Below are 12,877 nucleotides of genomic sequence, written 5' to 3' on the forward strand. Positions count from 1 at the left end.
TTTTTTTTTTTTTTTTTTTTTTTTAACCAGTGGGGCAAACAATATACTTACCTTCTTTCTAATTCCTTAAAATCCTTACAGTTGAAAAGGTTGTCCTTGAGTGGTTAATTCAAATCAAAATAAATTTACTTAATGGTATAAGTAATTTCAACAGTCTAGAAATATTTTCAAAGTATTTTCCAATTGTGACATCTACTTGAATATTTTTTTATGCTTCTACTTTATCTACATCAAAGTCTTACCACAGCAAATTTTGTCCATGCTTCTAAAATCTGTTATTAATCATAAATGCTGCCTTATAACTCGAACAATTAGATCGTATGTTCAAGAAATACCAACACCTTATTAACAAGTTATTATAATTTTACATTTACTTTCATTTATAAATATCACATAAATAACACTGGCAGGTATCATACTGTTAATCATTAAACTAATTTCTAAATATTGATTTAAAAAGCTTTGAGCATATGTTGTAAAAAAAATTTAGTAAACTTTTTTTCCAAAGTAATACACCCAATTATTTTCTTAATGATCAACACCTACCTAGGAGTTGATAATATCTGCATAATTCTTATTAAAAAAAAAAGATCTGGCACAATATGAAGACAAATATTGGCAAATACCATGATTCAAGTTATATTTTAAGAAACAATATAATCCATCATATTTCATGAAGTTGTTTATTCTTGTTATTAAAACTTGGACTTAAGTAATCTTGGTTATTCTGGAAAAAGCACCTTGTTTGTAGGGATCTTTTAATCATCCTTTTCTACAATCACCTCTCCATGAAGCACCTTTCTTCTTTGACGTAACATGTGAAAATAGAGTTGTGGAAACACTTAATTGAAAAAAGAAAACAAAGAAAGATAAGCTATTGCTTTATATTATGTATACTGGAAACCTGTTAAATGTGGCAAGGTTTGAAAGTAAGTACATTATATACCACTGCTACTCCTGTAATATTTAAAAAGCCTGGGATAATATACTAAAAGAGGCCCACTATCACATGCCTAAATATTTTAACACCGTAAACTGTTGAAATTTTGTTTTGTTTTTATTTTTATTTTTTAGCAAACTTAAATAGCTTAATAAATATACCTTCACAATGACCTGGAAGACCATGTTTAAATTTAGAATCTCGTAACTCTTTGGAATACTTACTGTGACAGAACATTCCAGCACAAAGAAAGCTGGCCCTGCCTGTTCTCCCTCTCTCTGTTCTATTGGCTGAACCCTGTACCTTGACGGATCTCACACAAATGTGTGTGGCTATTCTGGTGCACACTTCCAAGCTTCCTCCACACCCCCCCCAGACAGCCACCTTGGCTATCCTGTGATCTTGGGGTTGCACACACTGGTGACAATTGTTAGCCTAAGGACAATGGATCAAGGAAGAGGCCTATATAGGCCCTTGATGCACACTCAGGACAATCTGGGCAGCAAATTCCATGGTCCCAGTTTTCCAGAATGTGATCTAAAAGGGGGTGAAGTGCGGTATGGAAGGGTGACCAGTGAAGGGCCAGCACAGGATCCTCTAACATGGATCCAGAGCAGAAGCTCCTCTTGGCTGAGTGCAGGGCAGTCAGTCTGTTATACTGAAACACATAAATATGTATGTATTAGGTCAGCTGGACAAATGCTCATTCATCCAGTCAAATTTGGAGAATATTTTGAGCCAATCTGACCTAATGCTTTAAATCATGGTGTAAATGTTGGTGAATGAATAAATGAACATCAGCTATAAGTAATACAAATATAAAAATATCTCTGAAAATGGTAAACAGAATAACCAAACCAATGAACCTAATCACGAAAACAAGCTTTGAATATCTTGCTTAGACAATTTTGGGTAAACATTTATTTTTTGAACTTAATTCAAACAGAGCATAAACGCACAACAGGTTTTATTTTCCTAATTTAGGTATCTCCCATCTTGATAAATATAACCATCATATTACACCTAAGGGCCTAAATAAATTCAGATCATATATACTTAAAGCTAACTGACCAATTATCTAAATACTTCTATAAAATTCTGAGTAGTTTAGTAGAAGGTATGGGCCTGAGTTCAAATCCTGACTTTACCAAATCAGTGATTTTAAAGCAAGTCACCTAACCTCTTTCTTCTGTAATGCTCTCATTGGTAACTACTCAAGTGAAAGTAGTTGATACCACTACTACTATTGATAATAGAGGGGAAAGAATCCCCCCGGCTAACTGGTCCTCTGGCAAGTGGGACTCCCAGTAATTGTCAGCTTGGTGACCTGGGAAGGTGTGACTGCTACAGGCCAGAGTCTACATCTCCCAGGACACCTAAAAATCACAGTCAAAAGTGACTGGCTTGAAGCTTCAGACCATGATCCTTCACATCCTCGGTTTCTGTGAAATGCCTCAGTGTTGCAAGGAAGAGGGGAACCCAGTGCCTAACCCTGTAACCATATGACAGATACCTAAGCGAGCTCTAGATCTGCTCAAGGCACATTTCCATTAAATAGATAGTGGGAAAAGCGAGGAGCATGACAAATAATATACGTATATCCTCCTTAGCTATCCTGTGATCTCAGGAGCGAACTTGATTGGGTAGAAAATCTGACACAGAATCAGGCTGAAATGGTAGAAAAGGGAGAAAAACACTCTCTGACCACTTAAGCACCTGGGATTTTGGGAAAGCTTCAAAACCAGAGATCTCAAGAGGCTGGCCAAGTTTTATGCTCATCCCCTTTAGATGAAGTATTTTACATCATATCAATGTAGATTTTAGATTCTATAACCTTTTCTCATCCCACCTCCCCACTGACATCACAGTCTCTAATTTTATTGAGAAGGGCAAATAACCACCTTGTAAATTTTCTGTTATATTTCCTGCTAGTGACTATCAAAATTTTACCTAAAAATGTATCACTGTTGGCATGTAAATGAAGTAAGGCCTCACCAATTCATTGTAACTGCTAAAATATGATAAGAAATTAGTGAAGAGGCTGAATTATTCAAAATATCTTAAGAAAAGCAGCTTTATTATTTTCAAGTACATAGAGCAACACAAATAAGACTAAAAAGTACTCCTTCATGATTCTTCCAAGAATGTGCACAACAAATAAATAGAAATAATCTGAAATTTTCTTGGACCATGTGTTTATATTCAGATACACAATTCGAAATGTTTGTAAATAGTTTACTGATTCATGCTTTACCAATAATTTATTTTTGTTTTTCTTTAAAAAATGAATCATACTAAGCTTAATTTTAAATGATTTTGAGGAAGCAATCATTTGTGTATTAATTTACTGACCTTTATTCTCACAGTTAATAAAAAATCTTCTGACTCACTTCCCCTTTAATTATTCCAAATTATGCATAAATGTAGGGTAGAACAGAAGTTTTAATGTATTTGTAAGCAATTATTTCTAGTTATTTCTCCTTGCTTAGTTAACTAGCTTACGATATCTTTCCAAAAACTTTCAAATTGTATGCTAAATCGAAGTACTAATAAATATATACTTACATGGTATGTATGAGGCCATGGTTATGAGAAGAAAATAATAGTAGTCAAAAGAGACATTGTATTTGTTAGGAAGTCTTATTGAAAACATTCCTGTTTTCTTCACATATGGCAAGGCAGCGTATATTGTAAGAAGTTCACCAGCAACGCCAACAGGATATAAGATGATAAAAAAATTATATCTGGAGAAAGAAAAAATTCAGAAAATTATTTTTCTCATATAATTATTGGATTTTATATCACAGTTCTTTTGCTTTTACTGTATTTAAACTTAATAATTTTCCTGCCCATACATATTTACAATAACCTCACATCAGAAGGCTAATTTTCCTTCTTTAATCATTTATTATCATCCTTTTTTCCAACAGCAGTTTCCATTTTAAATGGCAAGACTTCTTAATAAGAAGTCAACTTATTTTACAGTAATGAAACACTTTTATACATTTAATACATGCAGTTTAAAAAAAAGTATTGTAAAGGTAACTCCTCTGGTGCATGGAATCATAACTGACTGATTTTTTTCCCCTGCAGCTAGTCATTTATTGATCAAATGGTGTGCTTAAAAACACCAGTTACAATCCTTATTTTATATCTAAACCTTGAAATTAACAAAGTAGTTATTTTTAAGAGGTATTTGGGAAACTCTTTGTGGTTACTAATTAAAAGTAATTACTACTCCAGAAAACTGATAGTGCTACCTAAAGCATCAGTAACTCCTAATGAGTATATTGTCTAAAACTGCTTTCATAACAAAACAAGTAAGGTAAGTTACTTCCTGAATTCCCACATTAAAGGAATAGTTAGCTTGCTTAAAATAGAGATGAGGAAGTTTTATTCAAAATCCAAAATCACCATTTGTTTATTTGGATTGTGGCAAGGTCTCAAATGCAGAGTCCCCCAGGCATCGTTCATGCCTCCAATTTGGGAACACCCTGTGTTTTACTGGTCTCCAACAAGGAGAGCCTAAAGAATGCAAGTCAGTCACTATACAACAGTTACCACAAAAGATTAAGGTCAAAATTTTGATAGAAAAAGAAAAGATATCAAATTAAACTGTATTTTACTCAATCACTTATTGGCATTAAAAATATCTGTAAAGAAAAGTCAAATTTGTCAGTATTAAAGAAGTTTGGAGACAACTTAAAAATCACCTTATTCCTGTATGACACGAATATCCAAGAATAAGAGATGGGGGAGAAGGGCAGAATTATTTGCAAAAATAGATGAAGTGTTAAAAATAAAGAAGAATGATCCTTTTACTGTACCTGTTTATCCTGTCCTTGCCTTGGATATATCCCCTTTCTTACCATTCTTGTGTAGTTATTTGTGTTTCATTTAAATTAATCATTTCCTAAATCAATTTTTAAAATCACATTATATGAACATTTTATATGAACATTTTATATTCCCTTCTCAAATAAAATATACAAATTTATTAAGATTTTTTATTTTATTACTTTATGTGGCTCTTAACTGACTTCTTGGTCGCACTGGTCTTTAATATAAAAAAAATGCAAAATTTCTAGAATAAACTAGTTTCAGCCTTAAAGACAGTGAAAATTTCTAATGAAATGGGAACCAATTATATAATTTATTTGACTTTACTTTCACTTTAAAAAGATTGCATGTCACTAACTCTCTAAGTTCTAAGGGAAGTATGGAAGGTTTAATAATCTACAGAGCACATGCAGAAAAAGATAAAACACTTCCTTGAATTCCCAATTGTCACCAAAAATTTTGGGGGGAGAAATGCATTTTTTAAATTAAACTAGAAATCAATATCAACATATAACTCAATATATAATTATGTATTCTGTAGACTTTTTTTAAAGGAACACTTCTAACACACAAGTAGAATAAAAGTATACTCAAACCATGACAGCAGGCCAAACTATTTATAAGACACTATTTCTTTTTTTTTTTTTTTGTCTTTTCTGTGACTGGTAAGGGGATCGCAACCCTTGGCTTGGTGTCGCCCGCACCGCGCTCAGCCAGTGAGCACACCAGCCATCCCTATATAGGATCCGAACCCACAGCGGGAGCGTCACCGTGCTCCCAGCGCCGCACTCTCCCGAGTGCACGTGCTCAGCCAGTGAGCACACCAGCCATCCCTATATAGGATCCGAACCCACGGCGGGAGCGTCACCGTGCTCCCAGTGCCGCACTCTCCCGAGTGCGCCACGGGGCCGGCCCATAAGACACCATTTCTAAAGAAGAGTTTTATTTGAGAACAATAGCTTCAACACTTGGACATAAATATAAATATTTTAGGTTATTTAATGGGGTTGCCAAATGTACAAGTATTTAGATGGTTGGGATTTTTAAAATGTTTTTGACATGAAAGATAATTATTCATGATTATGATTAACTGACATGATATATTATGCTAACATATGCATTTCAAAGTTGAAAGATTTTAGGGCTGGCCCATGGCTCACTCAGGAGAGTGCCGTGCTGATAACACCAAGGCCATAGGTTCAGATCCTATATAGGGATAGCCGGTTCGCTCACTGGCTGAGCGTGGTGCTGACAACACCAAGCCAAGGGTTAAGATCCCCTTACTGGTCATCTTTAAAAAAAAAAAAAAGTTAAAAGATTTTATAATACCTTGCTTAACATTAAGGTAATTGACAAATGTTTTCTAAACAGCAAATTTAAACATGCAACGGCAGAGTTTTGGAAATTTCCAGAAACTCAAGACATGCAAATGCATTCCACAAGGCAGACGGACAAAGCATTAAAAAACAATGTGCCTGACCTACACAAGATGGGCAATGTGCCTCTGTTTTCTTCAAATGAATTTTGTAAATACAGCACATGAAAAGAGACTATACCATAAATTAATACATGTAAAGGCACCAGAGGTCCAGAACTGTCATGCAAAATAGTATTGATATGTATTCTAGTATTACAGTCCCCCACCTTCAAAACTACCAACCTTCTAAAAGTCCCAATCACTAAAAGTGAATACATTTTCATGTACAATAAGAATAAAACCAAACACCTACAAATGGTAATGTGACCTTCTTCTGACGGACAATATATTTAAGCTCCATTTATAATTTTAAAGCATTTTATTATATACAAAATGGTAAATCACAAAATGCTTAAAAAACAGCTAGAGAACATTTTTAAAAGTCTGAAAGAATATATAACACAAGAGTGATATCTTTATTTAATGGGATTATAGGTAATTTAAAAGTTTTTTCCTTCTTTTTTTCCTTCTATTTACATATGCTAATTTATTGTATTTGAACACATATAATACAAGAGGTATAAAAAAGAAGTAATCACTTAAGAATAAGTGTTGGGCTTTTAATATGTGGCAATCTAACACTAGCTAAGGATTATCCTCTAACAAAATAAGAATATTACCAAATATCAGAGTTTTTAGAAATAATAGAAATATAGATATATATAGCACTCTTTATAATCTCTAAAAGCATTATTTATAATATTAGAAGGCTGGAAATGATCTAAGTTCTAGCAATAGGTCAATCATAATATGGAATATTATACAGCATTAGCGTTAAAGAGCTAGACTGAAATGTGCCTGTACTGATTAGAGCCCCAAGACAGAAACAAAAAGCATCATCCTATCTATGTTTTAAAAATTCACATCTGTGTTTTTACATCTTTGTTAATATGAAAAAGTCTAGATGGGTAAACTTCAAACTGTTTTTCCCTCCAGAGGAAGGGAGTAGGTGGGTAGGAGTACAAACATGAACTTTCCATGTTTATTCTGTACTGTTTGAACATTTTACGATGAAAATGTATTACTTCTGTAGTATAACAAGAAATTTTCATAATGAAAATAAATTTAACCATTTTATCCTGCATATATGGAATATACATCTTGTACTTATTGCCACCTGACATATCACATACCTATTAATTTTTTTTTCTATTTTTTGTCTTTGTCTTGAGAGGACAGAACTTTGTTTTGTTCACACCTCCATCGCAGGTGTGCACTAGGCACACAACATTTGCCATTTGTCACTGTTAATATTGTTACTGTTACTATAAATACAATATAGAGAACAGAGTAAACAAATTTATACTGGCTTGTGATTCATTCTCCAAAAACCAGTTTTGTTTTTATAATAACTTGATAAAATACCAGTTACTCAAAGAATTCAAACTTCAAAAAAATATAGGACATTTTTTTCTTTAAAAACTGTTGTTTTCGGGCCGGCCCGGTGGCACACTGCTACAGTGCGCCGCTTGGGAGCGCAGCGGCGCTCCTGCCGAGGGTTCGGATCCCACATACAGACCAGTTCCTGCTCACTGGCTGAGCAAGGTGCGGGCGCGACACCGAGGGTTGCGATCCCGTTGCCGGTCCCGGTCCGGTACGGGCGCGACACCGAGGGTTGCGATCCGTTGCCGGACACAAAAAAAGACAAAAAGGAAAAAAAAAAAAAAACTGTTGTTTTCTTATAAGACCAAGATCAAGGGTTCGGAACCCTGTAGCAGCCAGCTGCCAGAAGAAAAAAAAAAGAATGTTAAAAACTGTTGCTTTATATTTGGAATCCTTGCAATATAAATTTTGTCCACATTCCAAATAACACAATTTCAAGTAAGTGTGACTTTTTCAAATGTCTGTCTCTGCTACTTAAAAAAAAAAGTATATAAAAAACACTAAAGATTGTGGATGTTAGACTGAATATTTAAGAATACTAATATAAGGTTATTAAAGAATTCTAATATAATTTGGCTAGCATCAATTTCACTCAAAATATATATTAATGATTCATCTCTCATCATTAAGCTTTTAGAATACAAGTTACAATGCTGCTAATACCCCAAACAGCAGCATTCTGGCATCATGGAGCTAAAACAAAAATTTCAGTTCTCTGGTGTTAGCTCAGCACACAAAGTAAGCATGCACAGGACAGTGAGGAACTAAACTGCAAGACATAGCCACCTGGCCCATTTAATGAAGTATGGTAAGTGGTCAAGAAGACTGAATGTGTAGAAGGAATATCGAGTGATCTCTGTCACAGTCCACGCGACCAGAAAAAGCACCACACTCTCCTCATTCTGGATCTGCAGAATTACAGAGAAATCCACAGTGTCGTTCAACCTTGAACTTATTTTTCAACCAAGATATTTATTTTAATTATCTTTTATTATAATGGGTTAGACAAATGCAATACAGAAAACTTAATACTGTCAACATTATATAATTAATTATAAACATGAAACTTAAATATGTCCTGTGCACAGGAACATATCCTTTATTCAAGCCAATAACTCCACCATTCCAGGACATCACCTCCCTGAAACCAGGATGTGAACAATCTGACCCTCCTACTTTCTATGAGTGATTGAATCATACCAGCTCTACTGAAAGGTTCTAATGAATCTGTCCACTTGTCTTTGTCCCTATTTCCATTATTTTAATTCAGGGACTTCTCATTTCTCATCTGGACTACTGTAACAGTTTCCTAAATAGTCTCTCCTGTCTTTGTTCTCCTTATAAATGAACGTTTTCTCTTAAAACAAAACAAAGAAGCAAACAAAACACAAATTGGAATCAGCTACGTTCTATGATTTGAAAGTTTCCCTGGTGCCCCATTGCTTAACAGGATAAAAGGATAAATCCTAACACGTGGGCATGATATTCAAGGTTTTTACAGTCCAAGCTCAGAAATCTCTCCAACTTCATTTAAAATCACTCAGGCCTCCTACCTACTTCTCTCTCTGGTAACACTAAACTGTGTTATTTCTGGAATATGCTCTGAACTTTGCGGCTCTACATATGCTATTTCCTCTAATTAGAATGTTACTTCCTTGTTGCTTCCTATAGAAAACGCTTGCACATCTTTTAAGATCCAGCTAAAATATTATGCCCTTTGGAAAACTTTTCCCAAACCTCACTTCTCACCCTGAGCAGTTATTTGCTAACCTTCCTTTTCTCACAGTAACTTTGTTCAAATCTATATTATAACACTTGCCAACTGGTATTAAAATGTGTCTAGATAACTCTTGTACCTCTGTCAGCAGCATATATCCCTTCCTCAGGGAAGTCTTTCTCACTCCCTGTATCAGAGTAAGTCCCTAGATATACTGCAATGCATAGTGGACCATTGTTTCAAAGCATTTAACACTAATATTATTAAACAAGCATTTGTGTAACTACTTGTTAGCTTCTCTCCCAATTACAGGCTCAACAAAGAGGGAACCATGTGTGTAAACAGCCATATCGCCAGCACAGTGTCTGGACAGAACAGGTGCACAGTTAGTATCTGCTGCATGATCAACATTTGTTATGACTCCCCCACTTCCCAATAGCCAGTACACTTGACAGCTGGAAGTGCCTTATTCATTTTTGTAAATCCAGAAATTAACATAGTGCCAGGTGTACAGAATGCATTCAGTAAATGCTGGTTAAATTAATTAAGCAGAGATGAATAGGTGCCAATGGGAAACTATTGTTGGGGAAAAATAAACAGTAATATTAAGGCAGAGATCTTCTGAAGGATAAAATGAACAGGTGGATCCTTTTCTCTCTTTAACTTCTCTCTAGTTAATGTTGGCCACCCTGTCTTTGATTTTCTTCTTCGTTCTTCAGACTCTTTTTGGTCCTACCCAGCTGTTATAGTCATTCACTGCCTGGAATAGTCTTGCTTTTATTCTATGAATGTTGTGCTTCTGCTTTTAACGTAGTAGGCAATCTTAATTAATAAAAAGTGTAGCTCTCTGTGTGGCACGTGCTCATTGCTATATTTGTATGGCAGTCACTGGTTACAAACCAGGCGGATTAAGTAAGTTGAGTGAAAGACACTAGTCAAGAGGGCTGATGTGTATAGTAAAAGGGCAGAAGGTCAGCGATCTGTCCTCACGCAGACAGGAGTCCAGTGAGGCTAAGAAGAAACGGAGAAGAGTTTAAGTCTCAGTCCCCAAGCAGAGAGGAGACAAGAAAGGCATCTGAGGAATGGAAAGGAGGCCAGAGATCTGTCGGCAAGTACATAGAGGACTACAAAGGCTGTCAAGAAGGTCAGAAGGGTGGAGCTGGGAAATGTTTCTGTCATGGGTCCAACATCTTGACACAGTCAGCATGGTGTTTGTCTTGTCTAAGAGATTTAAGCCATGAATTAGAGTCAATAATTAGGTCTGTCTCTTGTCATGCCTCAATAAATAATATGCTTATTTTTCCCTAAGTTCCTTAGCCCTAACTTTTTTAAAATTATTTTTTAATTGACAAATTAAAATATTATATATTTATGGTGTGCAACATGATGTTTGAAATACACATACATTGTGGAATGGCTAAATCAAGCTAATTGTTTAATGCATTATCTCATATTTATTTGTAGTAACAACACTTAATATCTACTTTCTTAGGAATTGTCAAGTATACATTTGTTACTAACTATAGTTACCATGTTGCACAAAAGATCTCTTAAACTTATTCCTCCTGTCTAAATGAAATTTTGTATACTTTGACCCCTTTTAACTTTTTAAAAATCAATATACAATGTAGTTGATTTTCGTGTTACCCCTTTTAACTTTTGATTTAGTCGTTTCCACTTGTTCAGGTCTACAAAACTACATTTACCTTTCATGTCTATTGCTCAATGCTAAATGAGGGAAAATAAACTGTTTATATTGACAACTTCAATCACATAATCAGAGAATAACTTTGATAGAAAAGAAACTTCTATAGAAAATAAGATTTTCAGTTAATTATTTGACAATATGAGTATTAATTTTAGAAACCAGAAAATATCAGAAGAGATTATATTACAGATATAAAATGCCAATATTTGGTTTTGCTTGTGTTTCCTTCTACCAAAGCACTAAATCAACATAAAAATCTAAACCCAACTCCTTTTTTGTCCAATGGTTCTGTTTCCTGAAATATATGAATATTAACACTATAGATTCCTATTAATGCAAAGCTTTCTTGCAGGGTCAAGTAGATAACATGTTTGCATCACTTACTGGTTTTATACTGTGAGTAATGAGCCACACCATAAAGATTCTTGAAATCACTTGGACCCCAGTCACAAGCACAGAAGTAGGAACAATTCCTTAAACAGAAAAACAAGTCAACTATTGCCCTACAGGCAACTTATAATAAAAATGTAAAATTAAACCAAAAACTCACCAATTAAACAGTGGACTATCTGTAAGCAAATACAAAAAAAAAAAAAAAAAAAAAAAAAAAAAAAAAAAAAAAAACCACAAGTCAATAATACAAAATATAAAATAAATCCTGTCAACAATGGTATTAAACAAATCCATAGGTGGTATGTAAACAGCAAAATAAGATTTTACTCAACAAAAAATTTTCACATAAATACGACAACAACAGACAAATGATAAAGAAAACTTACCTCAAGCAAGGCAAATGTCTGGAAAAATTTAAGTGTCTTCTGAATACTTTTATATAAACCTCTGTGTGTTCCTTTTTCCATATAAAAACGTACCATGGCAATAGCTAGAACCAACCACCTAGAGAAAATAAAATTTTTTATAAAGTTCTGTCAAAATTACTACCACTGATTTTTACATCCATGTTCACAGCAGCATTACTCACAGTAGCTAAAAAGTGGAAGCAGCCCAAGTGCCCAATGACTGAATGGATAAACAAAACGTGGTATATAAATACAAGGGAATACTATTCAGCCTTAAAAAGGAAGGAAATTCTAACACATGCTGCAATATGGATGCTCTTTGAAGACATTATGCTAAGTGTAATAAGCCAGGCACAAAAGGACAAATACCGTATGATTTCACCTACATGACGCACTGAGCATAGTCAAATTCATAGAGACAGAAAGTAGAATGGTGGTTGCCAGGGGCTGGGGGACGGGGTGAGCAATGGGGAGCTTTTATTTAATGCATATAGAGTTTCAGTTTTGCAAGATGTAGAGTTAGAGACGGTTGGTAGTGATGGTCGTACAACAACGCAAATGTACTAAATAGGTTGAGATGGTAAATGTTACGTGCACAAGAGTCCCTTTGTGGAAAAATGTTAATAACACCAAGGTCAAGGGTTCAGATCCCTGTACTGCCAGTTGCAAGAAAAAGAAAAATAAGTTTGTGGAAAAATAGAATTAAAAGATTATATGAATCTTTCCATGCACTTTTTTTTAAAAAAGATTTTTGTATTTTACCACAATTTAAATAAAAAAAACAAACCTGAACTTCCTAAAAAGAAATGCCATAATTTATTTAGTAATATATATGTTTTATATGCTCTTGATTCATTATTCTTTTTTTTTTTTTTTCCTTCTTGTCTTTTTTTCCGTGACCGGCAAAAAGAAATGCCATAATTTATTTAGTAATATATATGTTTTATATGCTCTTGATTCATTATTCTATTTTTTTTTTTTTCCTTCTTGTCTTTTTTTTCGTGACCGGCAA

General features: G+C 34.3%; 1 protein-coding gene across 1 annotated transcript in view; it reads right to left on the reverse strand.

Annotated features, from left to right (window-relative positions):
- Nucleotides 1–12,877, reverse strand: part of PTPLA (protein tyrosine phosphatase-like (proline instead of catalytic arginine), member A) — a 48,556-nt gene continuing 35,679 nt past the window's right edge. The window contains exons 3-8 of the mRNA XM_008584435.1: nt 11,845–11,962; nt 11,616–11,634; nt 11,450–11,538; nt 8,427–8,548; nt 3,506–3,684; nt 1–841 (exon numbers count right to left, since the gene is read on the reverse strand). Coding sequence (XP_008582657.1) covers nt 759–841; nt 3,506–3,684; nt 8,427–8,548; nt 11,450–11,538; nt 11,616–11,634; nt 11,845–11,962 — 610 coding nt within the window. The 3' untranslated portion in view covers nt 1–758. The remainder of the gene's footprint in view (nt 842–3,505; nt 3,685–8,426; nt 8,549–11,449; nt 11,539–11,615; nt 11,635–11,844; nt 11,963–12,877) is intronic.

The sequence above is a fragment of the Galeopterus variegatus genome, unplaced genomic scaffold, assembly GCF_000696425.1.
Source record: "Galeopterus variegatus unplaced genomic scaffold, G_variegatus-3.0.2 Scaffold3260, whole genome shotgun sequence".
NCBI classification, from domain to species: domain Eukaryota; kingdom Metazoa; phylum Chordata; class Mammalia; order Dermoptera; family Cynocephalidae; genus Galeopterus; species Galeopterus variegatus.